Raw genomic sequence first — 23,421 nt, forward strand, 5'->3', positions numbered from 1 at the left:
CAGTACGAACACTATTCCAGAGATCATGCCGGATGTAATCCGACTTTTTTTTTAAGTAGCTTACCTCAGCGGCAAAAACATAAGAACTACGGGCAGTAAGGCGATCGAAAGCATATTTGTTTCCACTCGAATGTATGTACTACCTACATGCAACAGGTTCGGGAATATCCATTTGCAATGCAAAATACGGGCCCCTTTGCGCTTTCTTTAAAAGTCGCGGACGGAGCTACAAGTTTGCACGAGTATACTTTACAGTTATTTAGCATGCCTTTCAAAATACTATTGCACGGCACTCGTTTTCTGTGATGCTCCAAAACAAATGGCAGAAAATAAGCAGGCACTCCGCACAAACCCCTAAGCAAACAACTTGTTTACAATGCGGCGTTCCATCGTCTGAACACTCAAAACACTTTGCATTGCATTATATCTAGATGTTCTCTAGGATATTGAACAACTAGCACTCGAAGCATAAGTGATATATAGTTACCTTCAAACGGCTGCATCGCCGACAAGGCGCAGGCTTGCACAGCATTCCGCACACAATGGATCCACATATCCGTGTTGTCACAGAATAAAACACTTGTCCGGCGTTCACCCATAATATGACTTGCAGAGATGAAACTGTCGAACACTAATTCGACAAAATCTAAATTACGCACGCCATGACTGCACGTTCCTTTTGAAAAACAGGACAACTAAGCACCGCTTCCCCGGCCCACCACCACAGAACACTTCCACCACTCGGCAGCTAGCCCTCGTACACATGTGGTGTACGAAACTGGTACGGCTGCGTTTCTAAATTTTCTGCCTTTATTATCGAGCTTCTTTCTTCCATTAAATAGTGCGGAATTGGCATGAAATAATTCTTTTCAGTTTATTTTATGTGTAATCTTTATGTTTCATTACTTTACTGCTTCATTTGTTTGAGCGCGCGTATGAGATACGAAACTGATGTGACGGCTGTCGAGGCAGTTGGGGAGAGAGCAGAGAGAGTGTGGCGTGCGTTTGTGTCGGCAGCATCGTAGCAGCATGTCGGCGGCAGTCTCGCAAGTGGTAGCTCTCGGCTCTGTTCGATTTTTCTTTGTCGTACGTACGGAAGTAATCGCACACAAGCCAATCGAGCAGACATGCTCTCAGTGAGACAACGGCAATATTAACACCCCGACGTCAATCGGGCCCGCTTCGCCTGCGGGTATCCGCGATGGACGTAAAAATATTGACAACAGCTGATGACAGCAGTATTGATGCTAAAGCAAGCGTACGTTTGAGTGCACTGTGTTGCGCATTTGCGCAACGGAATAATCGACGATAATACACGATTTTAAAAAATACATATCAGGTCAGCTAAGACTGTTTATATTATTGTAATGCGGTTAAAACAACGCGAAGAGGAGGACGACGTCTAAACAAGAAAAGATAATTCATTTGCAAACCATGAGACGCTATTTTCTTATTCTCTCATCGTCCTATCATTTGTGTTCATAACGGCCCCTTACAATACTAGGCCAGTGATCAGGTACCCTTCTGTGAGTATGACACAAAAAACTCTTGGATAAAACCCATTCGCTCAAGTCCAGCAATGCTACGTCGTATACATTCGAGTTCAATTTTTTTTTTTCGTTCACTGTGAAGAATCGTACAACCAGAAAACTGGTCGCACTTCGTGTTAGCGCACAATTGGGACCATTTGCTTCCAATATAACTGGATATGGTTTCCAACTGGGACCAGCTGCCTCCAGTTCAACTGGCCATGGTTCCCGTTGGTGGCCAGTTGAGTTATAACTGGGACCAGCTGCTAACTGGAACCAGTTGCAATTGGAATCAACTGGAACCAGTTGAGTTGTAACTGGGACCAGCTGCTAACTGGAACCAGTTGCAACTGGAATCAACTGGGACCAGTTGGTTTCCAACTGGGGCCAGTTGGCCCGCAAATGGGACCATTTGATCCCAGTTAACACCAGTTGAAAGCAGTTCGATTCCCATTTACACATTTTCACCTGGGATTCGTACTTACATTAGTTTATCAAGAGGAAAATCTAACATGAGAGTTCTAATGTTACATTCCTCGCTTGATAAAACAAGATGAATCGACGTAACAGCGATAGTGTTTCCGCTTATGTCATCGGTGTTCCATAAAGTTAAGAAATTAATTCCCGATGTTTATTTTCGTCATCTAGCATGTGCGGCGTCCACTAGAAGACACCGGATCGATCTGTGCTGATCAACCCGTTACATGAATTGCCCTATGTTTCTACGCCGTGGCTATGACAGCTTACTGGGTGTCGTCATGATGACGTCTGAATCGCTAGGGCTCAGCGCCACTCCCCAACGTCCTCCTCAATAACTCCCTTATGTTACACCACGCAAACACATGAGAATTCGCGAACGCGGGATGTCGCTGGAGCCGGCGTTTCGACAAGCGGATCTGACTTCAAGGCTGCAACTGCAGCCTTGAAGACAGTCTTGGAGACACGTCCGCTTGTCGAAACGTCGGCGCCAGCGACATCCCGTGTTCACAAATTCTCATCTCTTTAAGCTTCCATCCTCCATTGAACTTCTGCCTCTTTTTTTTTTTTTGGATTGTCACGCAAACACAGTAATGTATACCGCTTGAGGCCTGCATCTCCAGCGAGACGCAATGTCCTCGGTCGGGCGTACTTTCCGACTCTGAATGTTGACGGAAAAGTTACAGTCTTTCATACCGATGTCACACGGTCACTTGTGATCACGATAGGACCTGGTCCGGATCGAATATCTTGATCATGATTGGCTACCTTACGCAAGCTGCAGATGGAAGCCGTTAACTGTTCAGAAATTTGATCCCATTCGGCTTAATAGCGATCAGCAGAATGGCAGCGTGTGACACTGGTATAATATAAAGCTAATCGATAATTCCCGAGAACTGGTCACGTGCGTATTTACAGTTTGCTCAAAGACGCTGGAAAGAAGGAGTGCTTCTTGACCAGCATCCTATAGCGAGCTTTGAAGACCAGTGGTCATTTCAGTCGTGAGGCGGCGCCACTTGCGCTGGATGTGGAGCAAAGTGCGAGTCTTTCCTTGTAAGTCCAGCAGGCACGTGTTAACGAGCGGGCGACGGACAGTCGCCATTATACGGCTATTTAACGAAGGAACACCACCAGCCGCTTTGATCTGCAGGTGCACATTTTTATTCAGACCAGCCTACATACGGGCCCGTCTCAAGTTTTTTGTACAATCGCTGGCCCATCGTCGACCCGCAACACTGCGCTCTCTCTGCCACGTCGGCATACACTGCGTGCTGATGAACGCACGGGGTACAACCACAGCGCCACACATGGTCGCGCACACACAACATGCGGCGCTGTTCAAACGGTTCAGTCGGCGCCCACGCCTCCCTATCCACTCCCTCTGTCTCGCGACGGCTCGTCAGGACAGCACGTGCAAGGCAGAACAAGTGGAAAGAGGAACGTGAGCGGCCTCTCATTTTAAAGAAACAAAAAAAAAAAACACATCAATGTCACGGAACCATGCACGAACAGTAAGGCTGAACCGACACGACTCTGGTCACACGGTAAGGCCTCGATCGCAGGAAAGTTCACAGCAATGACAAAGTTTACGCTATGAGCGTGTTTCCTACGCAGCTGCGGCATCGCCGTCAACCGCAGCATTTTCTTTTAGACAAAACGTTATGTCGCGGTTTTCGTCATAACGAGGCTTTACCGTAGGACCTCACAGATAAGAGCAGCGGGCATTACCGAGGCCGGTGAAAGGATTCAACAACAAACGTCTATTCAACGTGGTGGTAGATATGTGGCGAGACTTAACGATTATCCAATCGGGGTGGAAATTCTTGGAACAATCGCTTACGATGATTGTTCAGCGAACATGGCGCTTTCAGCTCTTTAATTGTCACGGCTTTGCAGTGTTGGACTGGCTGAACGCCACTGAATTCCATTTGGTGCCACTGATTCCAATGGCGTGCAGTAACGACCGATTGCAACGACTCTTTGATTACCGGAAAACGAGGAACCAGCGATAAAGGTGCATGCAGCGTTTGCCGAAGAAACGAAGCTGTCGGGAGCGTGGATGTTCGATGTGCCGTGTCACAGGACTAATGGCGACATAAAATTTTGAAAGGCGGTGTTTGCCTTCGTCTGCAGGGCTCCTGGACAGTGCGTATATTACACAATCGCACATATAGACCTGTCAATGTTGACGCTAGTCGTGTCCGCGTGGCTCCGCTTGTTTGGGAAGACGCTGCATCTAACTATTTCGCTGAATGATCACCATGCACAGGAAACGACCCCACTAGATTATGTTCCACACACTTCGCCTTCTTCCCCATAAAAAAAAAAATTACTGGAAAGCTGCGTCAAGCTGACAGAACAAACCAAGTGCCGCTGAAAAAGCATTGTCAACGTGTGAAACGGGCACAGCCCTCGTCAATACACACATTCATCTACAAGTCCCCGTCGTTTGCTACGCTGTGCATACAAATCACTGACGTCACAATCCACTACTTGTGTCACACCATGTCATAAACCGACAAGTCTGCACGTGCAAAAACCGACACGCGTGTTCTCACACTTTGACGAGTCCATCTCGTACCTATACGCAAGAAGGTTGCGTGCTCTTTCGACACTCGCGGCCACACACTCAACCACACAGACACGATGACAGAAAAAAAAAAAAAAAACGCCTTCGGTACGTTCGGCTATGAAGCGAACACGTCACCGTATACAAGCGGGTCGCGGTAACACCAAAGACACCAGTGGAAAACACGGCACAGAGTTGTCATCAGGCTGCTACACAGAGGCGAACACGATCTTGAACACGAGGCTGCCCTTGATCATGCGCTGCATCTGCCGGCTGTATTCGCTAACGACTTTGTGTGACAATGAAGAGCTGCAGCTTCTGCAAGTACGATCATAGGCGTATCAAATTAAATCAAATTTCACACTTAGTGGCGTAATTTGTCTCACATTGATGTCGTATAAATAGGATGCATATATGCTCCTTCACAAGCTTAAACGATGTCCTCTATGCATTCGCCTAAGATGTCTCGAAGGCGAAAGCCACCCGGTGTGGCTATTTTACTGTGCACTTTATATCGACGTCCAAGGTTCACCAATTAACTCACTTAATTTATTTTCATTAGCATCATATACATGCACGGCCATGCTTTCACTCGCTTTTGTGAGGCAGTAAGACGCCCCAAATACTCCCATTTGGCTTAGAGTGCAGCGCTCGCCTTATAGCCGATTTTAGCTTAAAGACTGCGTGCTGCCTTCGGCAAAAGCAACCGATAAGGATCTGCAGGCCTTCTTAAAGATCATTTCTTACTTGTACGAGCGGTGGCGGAAGCCTAGCCACGTCGAAACGCATGCGACTTGACACCGCATGGAGTTCACATATCGCGAGAGGCGTACGACGGGCTCGACTGACGCGACTTTTTAGTGAGCGCCCGCGGGTGGGGCTCGTCCGGAGACAAATTGCGTTTTTAGATTAAGAAGGCCTAGCGAGGCGGTGTTTCAAAGGTGTAATGCTAAAGGCGCGATCGACTGGACCAAAGCCGGTGTTCGCAACGCAGTCAATTCAAAGAAGCGCTTCGAACAGACGCTGACCAATCAAAGCAACGAACGCATTTGCCAGATACAACGGCTGACGATTCATCCTACAGAAACAAACAAAATCAGAAATTTCTAGCTATCGATTACATTGAGCCGTAATTTAAGGCGGAAAACGTACTTAAAAAAAAAATGTTGCCCCAATGCATTCCTATATTTTAACCGAGTAGACGCCACAGCAAATCGTCCTAATTACTCCTATCGTGGACGCCGGCTTCACTTGGCCACAGCCATATCGTGATCCAAATGTCGCCGCGTGCTCGTGACGTCACACTTCGCAGCTAGTGAACGTGGAGGCCATATTGTGTTCGGCACCAGCGTGAAAATGATAGGACAGGGGACGTTCCAAAGTACGAGGAAAATCCTAAGCACGATTTCTTGCCACGAAAAAAAAAAAAGAAAAATTGAAAACGTCACGACGAGAGGTCGTACTTGAAACAAGAGTCGCTGTCTCCACAACCCTTTTGCCTCGTGACGACGCGTTCCACTATTTCTGCCGCTGAATCTCTTTCGCAAATGAGAGCAGTATACGCCTAAAAGTACAAAAACATGTTCAGTTGTTGTCACAGAAAAACAAGCAAAAACAAATCGCGGTGTCCTTTTCGACTGTCTCGGCGAGTGCCACCGTTTCTAACGCACTGGGCTGTAAACGCTCGTTGCGCACAATAAAGGCCCAGCGGGCGCGCTTCTCCGTACGCCAAACTCGTTTGTCGATTGGCTCTAATGCCAGGCGGCGTTAAATAAGTTAAAGAAATAAATCTGCGACATTAAAATCACGTGGGCGAGGTATAAACCGAAAATAAAAATCTATATCTCTGCGAGCAAACGGCGAAAAAAAAAAAAGAAAAAGAAAGAAGGTTACACGCCGAGAGCTTGAAATTAAAATCCTCTGTACACACATAAACCGGGATCGATGTGACTGCGTAGCCGTATACGTCAGAGGCGCGCCCATGTGCGGCGTCCTACGACGGGCCATCTCGACGAAAACAACTGCTTTTTCAAAGGTGCGACTAAAAACAGCCAACGGGGAAATAGAACGAAAGGACAAAATAAAGGAGGGCATCAAAGACGTTGTATAGACATTTGCAATAATGGAACCTACAGGAGGAAGTGGGGAAGGAGAGAAGCCTTTGTACACTCTGCCACCGCGCATGTATGGTGGCCGCGGAGCCTGTAAAATATTACAGCCACGGCTACATTAGCGAACAAAACGCGCAGCACGAAGCGCCCGCGCAGCATTAAAACGAGCGCCGTGACAACAGGCGTGCGGCATTTTCCTGCGTGTAGCGCGCTGCCTGGAGACCAGTGAGAGCGGTCTATTGATTCACGTGGCCAAGCAGCAATACCAGCCTCTTTGCTTACTATAGTCAGTGCCAATTCCGAATTCCGGCCACTCTGTACTAGGTGGCGCATGTTGTATTGAATACTGCTGTGAAGGCATGCCTTAGTCACAGAGGTCGCATCGTTTTCCTTATAACAGAATGCGCAGAGAGTAAGTGAACGCACACGAAAGAGCTTCTGTAAAGGTGCATACGGGATGTTCGCCTACTGAACTCTGTCGCGACTCGGCGCGCGTCTGTCCGCTGGTGTAGCCATTCACTTCTGATGTTTCACGTGCGATATGCACGAGGGCTCGAGATGGAGGAAGCAGAAAATCAATAATAAAAAAAAAAAACACGGGAGAGAGTGAGTAGGAGGGGATGGTGCCCGACATAATGTGTGCAGCTGCCTTTATTTACACCTACGGTAACACGCAAAGCAGGACAAAATATATTAACTGTGTATGTGTGTCTGTGTGTGTTTCTTCTTCACGTCGTATATATACGCGCTAAACGGCGATTGCGCGAGGAAGGGTCAGTTGGCAGTAAAGTCGCTAGGCACTGGAAAGTAGCGCATGGTTTTCGCCAGGCAACACATGTGGTACACCGGCAGTACACATACATATATAGATTTCGGGGAACTGCGCTCGAGACAAGGCGTGGCGGCGGCGGGAGTGCAATTTGCTAGGCCGACGCTAATCCTAACAAGTCGACGAGCTGCGAGAGGGTCTTCGATACCGACGACAGCGCCTGCTCAGCAAACAACGAAAAGCTGCCCTGGCGTCTTTGCCATGCGCGCCTGCCTCAGTTTCGGGGTGCCGTTGTCACCTCAGGACGCGAGTGACAATCGCAGCTGCTGCACTCCGAAGCGCAGTTCTGGAGCGCCTTTTTTTTTTTTTTTTTTTTTTTTTCGGGCCAGAAAAGAGCACTCTGCTTCGGAAGGTAGGGCGAAAGCTCAGGCAAAGTAGTCTTCACCCGTCGTCGATGGTGCGCGTTGTTCTACACTACATAAACGGGAAGCCATCCAGCGCTTAAAGGGCCCCTAAACCACCATGTTTTTAACATTTCAAGTAAACGTGCTCAACGATTTCAGAATGCCCTCACAATGAACAATGTCAAACGTGGTAGCGCTACGAGCCGCGGGCGCGGCACAAATTCCAAGAAACAATCCCTTGTCCTCTTCGGGACTTTCGGTGACCCGCAGCGTTGGCTGTGACGTCACCATTCGCGCCTGGTCATGTGATCCACAAAAAGAACCTGTTTGCCTGCTCGCAGATACGCGTGCTCGCCCTCGCCGCTCTTCCTCCTCGCACGGTGAGGAGGAGCACTCGGCCAGGAGGAGCGAAGAGCCGACGAACGGAGCTTAGCGAAGGAAAGAGCGAAACGAGCGGGAGCCGCTTTTGGATCATTAAAACGCGTGTAACTCCGTTATTACGATACCGCAATTCTCGCGGCTGCGTGTTGCAGACTCGTGCACAACTGCAACACCAAAACTAAATTTCGACCTCTGGTTGATTTAGGGGCTCTTTGATACCTCGAAGACGCTCGCCTCTGGCGCCTACCGCTGCCTGTGCGGTACCCACTGCGACGTTCCTCCGCTGTCGGAAGGGGACTCCCCTCGACTTTCCAGTGTCCAGCGACTTTAGTTGGCAACACACGGCCCTCTCAAGTCTCTAAAATAAAAGGTAATACATACGTACACTTCGCGCGCATGTCGCTTCCGACGAACGCGCCCAATAAACGCACGTCGCGGCTGCCCTCGTCTCTCCAAGTTCGCGTCGGGATATACGGGAGTGGGGCGGGCGGGAGAACCGCATATATCACACGGCAGTGGTGGCCTGGCCTGCGTCCTCTCCGCCGACGAAAACAAGGTGTTGAGCCAGCGCGGGCCGTGCCTCGCAGAACTACGAGACACAGTTTCACCGTCCGCGTCGGGGACGGGGAGATCTGCTGCCCTCTCCTATCACCGTGTCTCGTCTACGACGCCGATTGGTTACGAAAGGTCTCTTCCCCCACGTCGACGGCCACGCGCGAAAACTCGTAGCCCGGATCGAGGCCTGGTCCCCCTGAACGGCGAGGGCCACTCGGACGACGAAAAACCACGGCTTCCTCTTTCTTCCCGTCGTGTGGGAAATGATTAACGACCGTGCAAGACTCGCACTTGTATAAGCTGCCAAAGACGTACCCACCTTGTACTACACGCGTATTCATCGCGAAGTAGTTGTTGACTTCTTCGCCCTTACGATAACCTTGAGGACGCGGCGACGTCCCTGAAGATGGAGGAGGCATCGCGTACGTGTCGAGTTCCGTGAAAAGCCGCCACTGTCACGATTTCGCATTTAACACAACGACGTCTCAAGGTGCGAGCCCAAGTCTCGTGGGACTGCATTAATCGGCGATCGAAAAAAAAATATAGAAGGAATAAAAGACAGGCCTGAGGGAGCACCTTAAGATGTCCACGTCACACTCACGCCAAGACCACGGGTCTCGGCTTCCGCCCAGGACTGTCCACGCGACGACGCGCGGGCGAACCCGCGTCAAGAACGACAAGCTCAGGACTTCCATTCAGGACTTAACGGTTTCACCGCTTTTTGCCTCGCTAAAAAAAAAAAAAAAAATGGGAAAGCCAAGCGCCTCTCTTGTTCTTATTCTTGGACGTTCGCGACATGTCCGCCAACGTGCGGCCGCGCCCTCATGCGCGCCCGCAAGAATGTGCCACCAGAAATACGACTGACAGAGCCGCGCATGCCGACTGCGGCATCGAACGCTCGGGAACAAAAAAAAAAAAAAAAAAAAACCGTGGGTTTTGGAAATTCACTGGGACAGCCCTTGCTCCTCCTCGCACAAACTTTGGAGCAGTGGCGGTGGTCAAAGGCACGCTCGGATCGCAAAAACACGACGCATTTTTTCACTTTGACGACGACGACGACGACATCACCACCTCCCGCTTGGTCGGCGCGGCCCGCAGGGTTGGGGGGGCCGCCCTAGTCCATCGGCTGCTCAACAGCTTCAGCTACGGGATGAATAAATAAAAAAAAGAGAGAGAGAAAGCTCGAGGAAGCCAAAGAGAGCGCGAGAGGGGTAGGAGAGAGAGAGAGGACACTCATGTAGAGGCACAGAGCGAAGCAGCAACAGTCGGCGCCCACAATGTCCACAACCCGACGGCGCCTACTGGATGACGCAACACTTGCACTTTGGCTTCTTCTTGATCATCACCTGCTCCACGGTGGAGGAGTCCGAGGGCGGCACCACGATGCCATGTTGCACCTGCGGAGGGGCGAGAAAGAAACAAACACTGGTTGATTATTGGATTAATACCGAATGAAGACAGTATCGGTGTTAACATAGGCTGTGTTCCAATACTCGCGGTAGACGCATAAATAGACGGCTTCGCGCAGAAAGTGGGAGAGACAAATACGATGCTGGCTACATTGCTGCCCAGACAAGATGGCGGCTGAGAGGAATGCTCGAATCTCACTGGTACGGTCGCCTGCCCGCAAGCAGACGCTGTCTTACACGTTTAATGCAAGCTACGTTCAGTTTTTCATATATTCGAAAACAAGCTCAGGAAATAAAAATTCTGCTTGTTTTTGTTTTTTTAGCTCTCTCTTGTCGACGTCCGTGACGTCACGTCGCACAGACGTCATCCAGACGCGTTCCATTACTCAGGCGACTCGGGCTCGATGCTGTGTTCTAAGCTGTCAGCATGGACCATCTGCGATGCTGGCCAGAATTGGAACACACCCATAACAGCGGACAACCAATACTAGCAATCATTCAGCCAACAATGCTAACCAGTGCTGGCAGCATGCCAGTGAATGCGGTAGTTGGAAGTCAGCCGATTTGGTTAGGTGCTCTGTTATCTGTATTGCCTTCGAGATCAGCGCATGTTTTATTTTTATTTATTTAATTATTTTTTTTTGGTCAGGAATCGAGCATCGGTCGTCGTCGTTTGAGAAAGCGAAGCCTCGGAAGACAAACTCTTCAAATGACGAGGGCTCAAGTACAAGTAGGGTCACTACGAACCTTCCACCGAGGATATGCCGATTTTACAGTTGTGAACAAGACGGGTAGCTCGGCGCTCGATAAATTCAGTGGCACGAGGGCGCGATATTCGTCACGAAAAAATTACCCCGACGACGATGATGACGAATGAACAGTGAGTGACTTCCACCAACGTTGCCCAAACGCCCCATTTACAGCATTCAGTTCGATCTGCACGCGCAAACTTCCGAGGCATGCAGCGTCACTGGATGGCCAACGCCCTCAACGAAGACTCGAGTCCTGCGTTCAACCATTTCAGCTCCAAGTCATAAGTGTCCTACTAAGATAGAAACGAGCGAGCTAGGAGTGCGGCAGCTAATTTCAGGCTCGTGTCAACGGATAAAACCAGAACGTCGTAATCTGATGTAGTCGAGAGGGGATCCGAGAAACGTGCGGGGTCGAACTTTCTATAAAACTATGACTAGTGCTGAAAGTGGAGCAGGTCGGGAGCGGAGTGCACCGCCTCGCTTTTAGGCGAAAGCAGCTGCGTACAACGCTCTCACTGCCAAAAGAAAAAACAATAAAGATTACCCATGTATAGCTACAGAACGTACTGTCGTCAATTGCTCTTCTGGGGCATTCACCTAAACCATTCTTCTAAAGTCTGAGATACAGCTTGCTGCTCACAACCTCGAACCTTTTTCTAGATCGCAGCGGTGGAAGCCGAAGTTAAACGTGGTTGACTGTATACCTTCTAGCCGACGTTAAAGCTTGAATACTTCGCGAGTGCGGTATGAGGCGCCCCTACTTATCCTACAGACACAAGAACGCATAACGAAACTGGACAAGAAGGCACTCGCCGAGGCCTGTAGCTGCACCGAAGCTGACAGCAGCGCTCTCTTTAGATAAACAATGTATGAACAACGGTCTCGTGCCGCTCTCCAATGCACCCGGGCAGAAGCAGAAGCCGCTTTCGTTGCAGGACGAGCACTACGCGTGTTTCCCCCCCAACCGAGTCATCAGCAGCGATAAGATCTAGTTCACGCAAAAACAGGTTCGAGCACCGTTTATGTAGAAAGCGCCGAAGTAGCTTTCTTTCTTTCTTTCTTTTGGCAGCGTTTTGCTCGCGTGCGGAATGCGCTTTCTCGAGTTAGGTTAGCTCTGTGTGGTGTGACGCATGGCGCACATGCACAGAAAACCTCCCGCACAATGTATATAATATGCATCTGTCAGGAGCTAAATCTGCAGTTGGTTAGCTTATGCGGTTTAACGTTCCAAAGAAGGGGGATGGATCAAGGGCTCGTTTTTTTTGTTAGACACTCCCTAATGATACCGTCAGACAATGAAGCCAAAGAAGGCTTCCTCGGATTCATTAACGTCCCAAGGCGACTCGGGCTCTGAGAGACGCCGTAGTGGAGGGCTCCGGATAACTTCGTCCACCTGGGGTTCTTTGACGTGCACTGACATCGCACAGTACACGGGCATCTCGCATTTCACCTCCATCGAAATGCGACCGCCCCGGCCGGGATCGAACCCGCGTCTTTCGGACCAGTAGCCGAGCACCGTAACCACTGGGCCACCGCGGCGACTTTGACGCACGTGCGTTTACTATTTAAAAACCACATCATCATCATCGGCCTGACTGCGCCCACTGCGTGGCAAAGGCCTCTCCCATGTTCCGCCAATAACCCGGTCATGTGCTCGCTGAGGCCACGCTATACCCGCAAACTTCTTAATCTCATCTGCCCACCTAACTTTCTGTCTCCGCCTCGCGCGTTTGCCTTCTCTTGGAATCCGGTCAGTTACTCTTAATGACCAGCGGTTATCTTGCCTACGCCCTACATGCCCTGCCTATTTCTTCTTGGTTTCGACTAAGATGTCCATAACACCTTACAAACCGTGGTGTGCATATATAAAGAGATCAAAGTGAGTTGCACGTACACGTACCTCGACGACGCCCTTCTTGACCCCGGGCGGCGCGGCGGACCCGTTGGTTCCGGGCCTGTCGGCTGCCACGGGCGCTGGCGCCTTGGCGGGCGAGATCTTGGACTCGCCGTTGGCCTGCTGCTGCTGGTTCTGCTGCTGCGGCGACGAGTGGGTGACAGAGCCGTCCAGCTGGGAGGTGAAGAATCCGTCCGGCTCACCCTTGACCGGCGTAATGGGCTTGCCCTCCTTGATCAGGCTCACGATGGTGTCCGCCTCCCGGCTCAGTTCACCATCGGGACGAAAGGGGTTGTCCAGGCCACTGTCCGTGCTGCGAACACAATACGCAAGTTTACCTAAGGCAATCGTTAGCCGAGAAAGTGGGCACGAAAGCTCTTTACTCAAATGCAAAATGATTAGCCAGAGTATGTTCGCTAACTTGTTACTACTCTACAGGGAACGGATGGGATGGAGGGGAAAAGAGGCCCTAATAATCGTATACGCTATAGGGAATGCAAAAGGACAGACTGATGGGCTATCGCGTATTCTGCACGTTGCGGTTGCAAGCCCCTGTTAAACCGCGCGCATCAGCTGGCCAGAAATTCTGACCAGCTCACGAGGGAAATTGTTGAAGCGGTAGAGATAAAAAATATAGAAGCTGTAAGTTGCCCATCAATGTTTATCAGAGAAGGAAATGCTATTTTTGTCGCGTCAGCCGCCTGTTTGATTTTGCTGGGTCGATTGATTTATGTGCTTCCTCCCGCTTTTTTCGTTTGCGCGTTGTTGGATATATATATATATATGTATATATATATATATATATATATATATATATATATATATATATATATATATATATATATATATATATATATATGCGGTCACGTGCAATAAACACCGAGTTGTTGGCGCTGTGTACCGTCTTGCGCCGTCCGTGTGACTCTTTGCGATACTGCCTGAATTACGCTAGGGAGACTACCGATATTAGAACATTTAAGAAACAAATTGTCAATGAAATAAAACAAATCTGTCGCGTCATCTGAGTGCATTGGGTTATTGTTTCCATTTCATATACTTATTTGCATGCATTTCAATACATGGTAAGTTGTGCTGCTTTCATCGTATCTTGTCAAGAATGTGTTTAAGGTAGAATTTGCGTGTGTCTCCGTCTGTATGCTGCCTCGGTTAGGAACAACGCAATTCGAGGTCATTTAATGCGTGTCTCCCACACTGCGGCTTGCAATGTCTCGCTAGAAGGACGGTGCCTAACTAATTGTATAACTTGCTACATTACCAAGTGTGCGGCAGCCTTTCGCCTTCAAGTGTTACAGAGAGTGTAGCACGCTGTCCAATTTTTTTTTTCGACCCCTTTTACAACTTTCCGCAAAGCGCTCCTCCCTCTTCCCTCCATGCACGCGCACCAGCAAGCTCAATTACAAAGACTTCGCAGGCCGATTGGTGCGGCGTTGCGTGTTACATTATATCGTGCTCGATATTCGTGGCACGCCGGTCAGCAGTGGTCGGTGCACAGCCGGTGGTTTTCTTTTCGAGAAAGTAGGCGAGCCACGCATGCCGAGACAGCAAATTACCGCTCTCTCGCGAGGCCGACGTCTCGCCGTATAACGTCCCCTTGCGTAGAATAAACTTTCGCGGCAACGGACCGCTGAACTAGGCGAACGTAATCGCGTTGAATCTGATTTATTACTTTTATTTCAAGGCGCTGAAGATGACGGGGAAGCGATGTTAGATCGAAGTCAGGATTCTGCTGGTAGGAACGTATACGCGCGTCGTGACATTTAACGGGAGCGAGCAGCACGTGTGCGTTCTGAATAGAAGATTATTGCACACGCTACGTGTTCAGCCGCTGGACACAAGGACGCGAGTTCGATTCTTGAATTTGATTCCAGGCAGCGGCTGCCGCATTCTAATAATAATAATCGTAATATTTGGGGTTTTAGGTTATGATATGAGGGACGCTATAGCGGAGGGCTCCGGAAATTTCGCCGACCTGGGGTTCTTTAACGTGCACCTATATCTAAGTACTCGGTCTCTAGCATTTCGCCTCCATCGAAATGCGGCCGCCGCGGCCGGGATTCGACCCCGCGACCTTCGGGTCAGCAGTTGAGCACCACATCCACCACGGCGGGTGTGCCGCTTTCTAGATGCTTCAGAATGCACCGATCGATGCTTACGCGCCTGCTGCGCGATATTCAGTTGTCTCTATGCACTGATCGCTCGCTTCTAGTGTGCCGTAGTGACGTAATATGCGGGGCAGCCCACTCTTACAAGGAGCAACAACAGGCCGTGTTGCGTAAGCATTCTTTTCCATCGATATTTTTGTTCCTGTTCCATTCTTTATTTATCCCACATCGTAGCGAGTGGCCGATGCACAGCAGGAGAGAGAGACGTCCTCAAAGGCAGATACGCAGGGAGTTGGGGGGGGGGGGGGGTAGTAAAATGAAAAGTGTTACGTCATATAAAGCATTCACTCAACCGCGGCAACCTCAACTTTCAACGAAGGTATTCGAATAGTCTAGTGGTGATGCTTTTTCTCCAGAAAGTAGCAGATAAGCTGATTATACTGGACTGGACTGCCCTACGTCTGGGTTTGTTAAGCGTGGCTACAAATAAAAATGAAAATAAAGAAAGCAAGCACAAACCAACACATAGATAGGCGACCCACAAAAGCAAGAGCGTTGCGTGTCCGACGTATGGCTGCTCAGTGTATGATTAACTCCGCCACGGAACGTGTAACGAAATATTGTAACCTACTTCGATGGCGAAATTACAGCGCTGCGCAAGCCAGAGGTGCTAATACACACACACGACCGCGCTCGGCTAATTACGCGATCCGTCATCAGTTTACGTAATTACCCACCGCCGGTCAATGCGAAGCATCTTAAACGATGCGGTCGGCAACACTGTACGCGTTGAAGTCGTTCGTTCACTGCAGCGAAGTTAACCGGCCTCCAGAAGGGGTGCCCTGGCCGTGTCGCGTGCTGATGCAAGGTGTTCATAACATTCATTCTGGCCACAGGAATCAGCGTGACTCCGTAAACTATGTCGACATCGCGTGCGCGTTTCGCCGTATGCGTGCACTTCCATTCTGCTCTTTACTCGCCGTGATAGCATAGCCGTTATGCATGGCGTTGGGCTACCAAGGAGGATGTGGGGCTGTCGCACCCCCTGTAAAGTCGTTTTCGCCTAGTGGCGACCGCGCATCCTGCGGCGTAGTTACCGTAGTCGCCGCCGTACGAAGGATGGCGCTGTTCCCGCGGTGGCACCGAAGCCGAAGCCCCTTGATCTAGGTGGCACCGGCCTAGAGGCGAGAGGTTACGCGGGCGCGTGAAGAAAAGCAGTCACTCTTTTTTGTGGCTTGGCACGCTAGTCGACGGTCGTCTCTCGCGGGAGGTCCGTGGGGACGATTCCGCGGCTCGTCCGCGCGGACTCCCGCAGTGAGTCGAACGTCGGCGACGCCGCATTCGCGGCACATTGTGCGCGTTACGTTATTTGTGTTAGTTATATTGGCATTCCATTGAGCTATTGGTCACGTTTAATTAGTTATTCGTAAGATTCGCCTGGCGGGCTCGCCGATACGTAAAAGCTACTCATAAATGTCCATGTTTTCGTTGCACTACGGTGTAGACTGCGTCCGTTTGTTCCACGAGCGGCGCTTTCCTTCTAGACCCCACAGGGAATGCGCAGATTCGATAGCTGTCAACGGCGGCCTCATTTCAATGAGGACGGAATGGGAAATTATCCCGTGGCTCTGATCCTTAAACCCTCACACTTAAAAGAACTCCTTCCTATAAAGAACTCTACATATATTTCGTGAAAGAAGAAAAAATGGGACGGGTGTCAAAATCTCGCGACTCACTGACCGAAAACCATAAACATGCCACCTAAGCGAACGTTTCACGCTCGATGAAAGGCTATTTGACTCGACCCCAAGTATCGGCAAAGGTCGACGCCTATGCGCTATACAAGTAGTGCTAAAGAATCAAACATCCGGAAATTCCGCCGCCCCTGAAGACCAAATGGCGCGTAAGGTGTCTGCGGTGTCGCGGCCAGACCGTGGTATATGTACGAACGAACGTTGCCCTGGTTTTAGTCGCCACCCGTTTCCCGGTGCTTTGGCGACAGTCGATACTCGATCGATACACGCAGCACCAAGCCCGTCACGCACGCGGCGCCGGCGTATTTTATTTATCTTTTAACTGCGGCAACACGTTGACGAATCGATCGGGGCTCAACGAGTTGAGTACCTGAGATATATGACCATCAAAAATTTAAAGAAAAAAGTGGGGGGATTTGGGTCGTGTCGAAAGCGAAACTGCCGCATCCGTGCTGACGGATATATATTATACGACCGACATACGTGCGGTGACTTCGACGGTCGGCTTGCGGTGAGCCTATTCTTGTAATTTGTCCAAAGCCTTTACGACAGACCTCGGTCTAACGGTCTTTACGAGGTGTAAAACATTGTTCGCTCAAGTAAAACTTAAGTTGAACTATTGGCTGCGAATTGCTAAATAGCTGAGAGGGACATACAAATACACGTTAATTATATGCTGGAGAAGTTAGCCACGTTCTCACGGTGTTTAGCCAAGCCATCAATACTCTGCTGATTGATACCTTTCATAGCTACTACTACTAGTAGTAGTACGTTTACTATGAAGCCACTCTGGCGTTTCCCGTCTTTTCAGCACAATTCGTAAGGACAGCTGTCTATTCGCGTGACATCATGAGGAAATCAGCTCTCGATTGGTCCCTATACGAGGGATATCAGTTGTGAATTGCCTCCCACCCTGCTTTGAAGTGAGATCGCACGCCCTTTCTGCCTTGTTTCGCATGACTATAGTGCGCGATCAACTGGTTTCACATCGCATGCGCGTTTTCGACTGCGCAAGCGGAGATAACAGCGTGTGGCCGGAAAGCGCCAAATCCTGATAGGCTCAACGCTTGCTGCTGACATTGACCGCGTTTTTTATGAAGAAATGAGTGGCGAGGTGGAGATGGCGCCTGTATACGAAGGGTAGTGAGTGAGTGCGAGGAAGAAACCACTTTCTCGTCTTTCAACTCGGAGCGGTTTAGCGGACTACGCACGGAAGCCGAAAGACACGCGGTAGATGCATCACTTCCAACTGCACAGAAAACATGTGACCTTTTCCCTCTCTCTCTCCTGTTTTGCACATGCACGCTACGCACGGACGTGACGGTGCGGAAAACAATGGAAGCAAACTTTGTGAAAAGAGGGAAATAGGCGCATGCGCTAGCGCCGCGTTAGCTGACCTATCGCCCAAAGAAACACGCTTCCTTGCAAGCGAAGGCGAGAGTGTTTTCGATAAGAAGGAAAAGGCGATTGGGATATTTCAGACACGAATTTCGGGGCCAAAAGTCAGCTGGAAGTGGGAGCGTGCACCGCCACATATTTACCGTGTTCAGTACTCGCTGCTGGGCTAGTTGGTGCATGTTCAGTATTAATAGCAAACTTGGTGCCAAAAACACGACCAAGTATGAACACACAGCTCCTGTCTATGTCTTCATGCGTGGTCGTGTTTTTTGGCGCCAAGTCTATAATTACCGTGTTCTTTTACGGTGGCGTTTGAACCAGTGCGCGTGCTCAAGCAGGGGTTCCATCCACGTCTTCGAGGACTGCCCATCGCCGACACCGGACACGACGACAAAATCGGGGAGTGCCTCGCAAGGTAGCCGTTGCCGGACTCAATTGCAGCGAAGGCGCGGACGCGTAAATATTCAGGCAAGGTTTCTTTTCTTTTTCTCCATTTACAGCTACTTACGCAACGCAGGGTTTCACGCACGTGGCAATATATCCTATACAGTTTCAAAGTAAAATCCGCCGCAACATCGCCAATATGCAGAGATGTGCGTAGTCAACGCGATGCAAACAGAAAGCCAGCCTGCTCACGTATACACGTAACGCAGGAGATGGCGCAAACACCTGGCCAAGCAAGAACGTCATCGCCCTTGCTCACAGTCGCGCAATTTCCTTCCTCAAGTGTAAGACGTGCGTGTGTACGTGCTTGACTAAGTATAAAGAATTCGCTGACACTGTCACATCCAATTCCCGACAGCAACACGAAGTATACGTTCATTCTACTTGAGTCCAAGCACTGTATTTTGTATGGAGTACACGGAACTAGCACTTCAAAGTCGAATTCAATGTGTACACGTAGTTAAAAACAGGCACAGAGGCACTGTTCAGTTCGAACAGAAATCTCGGACCGTGACTACGTTCTTTCGAGAAATGCAGTATACCTTCATTTTCTACCTATCCTCTGCATTAAACTGCGTCAATGGTAATTTCATTCACTGACGACAAACGCTGGTATTTCCCAAACTTGTACATTTCAACGATAGGCCGCCGCGGTGGCGTGGTGCTCGGCTGCCGAGCCGAAAGCCGCGGGTTCGATCCCGGCCGCGGCATTTCGATGGAGGCGGAATGCTGTAGAGGTCCGAGTGCTGTGCCATGTCGGTGCACGTTGAAGAACTCCAGGTGGTCGAAATTACCCGAAGCCCTCCACTACGGCGTCTCTCAGCCTGCGTCGCTTTGCGACGTTAAACCCCATAAACCAGCCTTGTAGTGCACTTGAGTAGGATTCCTTTATCAATGATGTATCTTATTATACACTTAATATTTCTCGCACGGACGACATTCGTCCACGCAAATGAATTTGCAAAACGCTTACGATTCAGCAGTCTAGCAAAAAAAAGAGAGAGAGCGACTTCCGCCGTACCATTTAAGAAATCTGATCACATGAGTGTCGAAGAGCAAGAACAGTTATAGAAGGAGTCGTGTATTCGACGCTCTAATTGAGGGTCACTGCTGGTCCACCTCAGCGCGCGTACTGTGCAGGTAACACAAGCCTCGTGCTACGAATGTCTTGTCATCAGGCGTCGTTGAATCTGTTATTATTTTAAGTATAAAATGAAGAAGGCTTGTAGATTTCGCGTGTTGTCACGAGAAAAAACTTAAGGTCAAGTAAAAACTTGGTGCAGCGGGAGATACTGACAGCATGGCGGTGTTGTTCATGTAACAATAATGTTGCGCAACGACGCATCAGTGTTACTGCTTCCCGTGTGGTGTAGCCGTACCCTTTTCTGCGGTGCGTAAAAATGCTGCAGATTGTGTACTGTGATCGTATTGAGACGAGGGTCACAGCGTCCGCATTTTTCTGACAGAAACGAAACTACAGTTCCGCGCAATTCGTCGAATGACGCCGAAGATGTTCCCGAATCGCGCCCCACGAGGTTGCGACTAAGCGAAGGATCGCATGGCGCCGTGCGCTTACTGCGAGCTGTCAGGCGTGCGTACAATATCGCTCGCGTCTTCAGTGACAACCCCCGGCTAATATGCGCAGACAGGCGCGAAACAATGTTATCAATGCGGCCGTGATGGGAGTGCAATTGGTCTAGCGTGTACGTGCACGCTTCCTCTCCGGCGGGTCTCGCATCAGGGAGCGCGACACACGGCTTGGGAGCCGGGGGATATGGAGATTGCGCAACCGCGGCATCGCGCTTTCGAAAACACGAAAGGGGACCGCGATCCAAAAATGTAGCAAGCTGCGCCTGCTGCGTCAACAAACAACGCGACCCCACACCCCTTTAAAAAAGCAAGAAAAATGAGAGCTTCATCCGAAACGAGGCTGAACAGGAATGCCCGGCACAAAATAACCACACACGCTCACACACACACAAACACGATGTCAAAGGCCGGCAGTGCCGGCGCCAGACGCATGCCAACGCGACGGCGAAGCAGCCATTCGCGTCGTGTGATTGGAACTCAGCTCTGCTCTGGCGTCGTCGCTAGCCGCGTCAGTCAGAGAACAGCTGGCGCTTAACTGCACGCTAGGGTCTCTCGGTCACAGGACGGCGGCACGGCACCCACACACACACGAGCGACGCTAACAACACCGATCACGTGACGCAACGTAGGCGGGAAAGCGGCAGGCTAGGAGCCAGTGCCAGCGTCGGAATGCGGCCTGCAGTACGTACCGGGCCCGCGGCACGACCACGCAGTAGAGGTGAAGCCTAGCGTCGACGCTCATCTCCGGTAGCAGCAGCAGGACATGGGAGCCGCGTTCACACGCACACCACGGGGGCTTCTCAAACACGCGCACCCATTGCGTCAAACGCGGGGGCAGCACTGCGAAGGAGCGGCCGGCTAAAATAAAGGGACCCGGGTGTAAGCCCCCTCCCGGTGAGGCGCTATTTCGAGACCTCGGGAGCAGACGCGTCGGCCGACCGCTCGCGAGGTTGGTTGGGCCCACCCGACGAAGACGACTTCTCGCCGACCGCCGCAGAACGGTCGTCCGCGGAGGGTGAAGGCAGCAACAGGCCCGGAGAGGAGCAGCAGAACGACCTATTGCGCATGCGTCGCACACACCCTCCTCTCTTTTCCCTCTCTCGCGGTTTTTCTCGGGAAAGGGAGAGGATACACCGGGTCGGGACTCGTTCCCTCGCCCGCACCAGGTTTGAACCCACCCTTCACTTCACGCGCCGCTGGCAGGACCCACCGCCAGGAGTCGCCACGGATGCAATATCGGCGGCCTCAGCGAACATTCGCGCCAAAACAGCCCGTACTGACAGCGAGAGAAACGCATCAACCCGTGTGGCGACACCATGAGGAGGCACCGGAAACGGGCAGCGCGAGCTCTATCAACCATTCATGTATAACAGGAGCGTAGCCAGTGGGGAGGGTTCAACATCCCCCCCACCGAACTTTTTCAGTTTTCCATGCGTACATATACGCGCACACATACAAACGCACGGGGGAACATACACAAAAAGTGGTTGAACACGCCCCTCACCCACCCACCCCTCGCCCCCTCCCGGGAAAAAAGTTCTGGCTACTTTACTGATGTACAAGTACTTGATTTAAGCCCCGTTCTTAGCACACCTAACAAATGGAGAGAGAACTTGAATGTTCATGCGCAACAGAGGTAAAACCTTTTCGTCGGTGAAGGAAAGGGACATGCTAAAAAAAAAAAAAAAAGCTTCTTTGGCAGTTCTTGTTATTGCACGTCTGAACTCTGTATTTGCTACACGCTTTCAAGAGCCCACTATTCGGAACACTACATAGACACAAGCGCGGATCCAGGGGGATGTCTGCACGTCCTGACTCCACCCCCTTGAGGTTTGTGCGAGCACTGCCATGCAACGTATACATATGGCACATGACAAATTCATGGAGTCCTTTCGTGTTAGGGCTCAGTGGTGACGCGATTAAAATTATTGATTGTAAGCATCTGTGCAACTATAGCTGCATCATCAATCGCCGTCTCATGGTAAGAATCCCCCCACCCCCACCCCACCCTGGGAAAGAACAAAAATAAAGTGTATCCGCGCCTGCTTACGTATGACGTGTTTAGCAAAGGAAGTCACAGCCAGCAGGAGTTCAGTGATGCTCCAGCTGTTACAGTGTTGCGCCCTCTGAACGAACCTGCTGCTCCACTAGGTGTCAGTTCTGGCCGATCTACTTGTGGTACTTTCCCGGCCACGCAGGTCGCAGCCCACGCAGAGAGCTTCATCGCAGAACGACCCAATGCCTGTGGCCAAACTCTCTTGACGCACGGCCGACCGCTTTCGTAAGCCAGTTTGAACATTTTTTCTGGCCTCGCTTCAAAACGCGTGGGCGCTCTCGCGGGCAGTAGTATACGGGCGTCTTGGTTAGTCCGCAGCGGGGCTCGTCCAGACAATGGCCCAAGAAAATTACTTCCGCCTTCAAGGCCACCCAGAAAACAAAAGCCGGGTATAAATAAGCGTCAATAACAAAAGCCGAGTATAAATAAGCGTCAATCAGATCCGCTACGCTCGGTTTTTCTCGACCGCCCACACCACACCCAACGTTAGTTAAGCGACAGGCGGTCCCTTTGGCTGCATTCCCGCGGGATTTAGGATTAGCGCCGAAACGCACGCCTTATGTCTACATATCCTAGATTGAACTGTCACTCAAAAGCGCCGCCGTTTGCAATGCCAGACGGGCGGTAGTTGCGAATGCATTATTTTTTACTGTGCGGCCTTTGAGATCATCGCAGGGGTATAATCGCGAAGCTCACGACTCTTCCACTGAAAGTGTGCAGGCGTCACGGAAGCTGCCGCTGACGTAAAGTGATCCATGGAAAGAGTTCTTATAGACGAAGGCGTCAATCACAACAGCTTATAACTAAGGCAGTTGACTATTATAAATTGACCTAAATAAGATAGCTAGCTCTCTTAACATGCCACGTAAAGCAGTTGTGTTCTTTAGTTATGGAAGTGGCAGCGCAACGCAGACCACGAAAGAACCCACCCGTCCCTTGTTCTTTGTTCGTCCTTGTTTGTGTTGCACGTTCGCGGAGCCAGGCTGTTGCAGGCACGACGACGGCTGTAAATCTTCACAAGAGTACACGGCTTCGACAACCGCACTCAGGCCGTGAAAGAGGAATGAGTGATACCGTGACGGTCACGACGCACAATGTCTTCTGACGTCACTACATGATGACATTCGTCACGAAATCATGCTGTCGCGAAAAATAACCTTACCGCCCGGTAGGCGAGAACTGTGAATTCCACTTATCCGTGTCTCA

The 23,421-nt window shown here is 50.4% G+C and overlaps 1 protein-coding gene across 2 annotated transcripts in view; it reads right to left on the bottom strand.

Annotated features, from left to right (window-relative positions):
* Positions 1–3,144: 3,144 nt before the first annotated feature.
* LOC119406905 (uncharacterized) overlaps positions 3,145–23,421 on the bottom strand; it is a 142,277-nt gene continuing 122,000 nt past the window's right edge. The window contains exons 4-5 of one of the 2 annotated variants that reach the window (XM_037673679.2): positions 12,851–13,163; positions 3,145–10,192 (exon numbers count right to left, since the gene is read on the bottom strand). In XM_037673679.2, the coding sequence (XP_037529607.1) occupies positions 10,094–10,192; positions 12,851–13,163 (412 nt within the window). In that variant the 3' untranslated portion in view covers positions 3,145–10,093. The remainder of the gene's footprint in view (positions 10,193–12,850; positions 13,164–23,421) is intronic. The other variant, XM_037673681.2, reaches the window with a different exon arrangement.

Source organism: Rhipicephalus sanguineus, chromosome 10 (genome assembly GCF_013339695.2).
Source record: "Rhipicephalus sanguineus isolate Rsan-2018 chromosome 10, BIME_Rsan_1.4, whole genome shotgun sequence".
Lineage (NCBI taxonomy): Eukaryota > Metazoa > Arthropoda > Arachnida > Ixodida > Ixodidae > Rhipicephalus > Rhipicephalus sanguineus.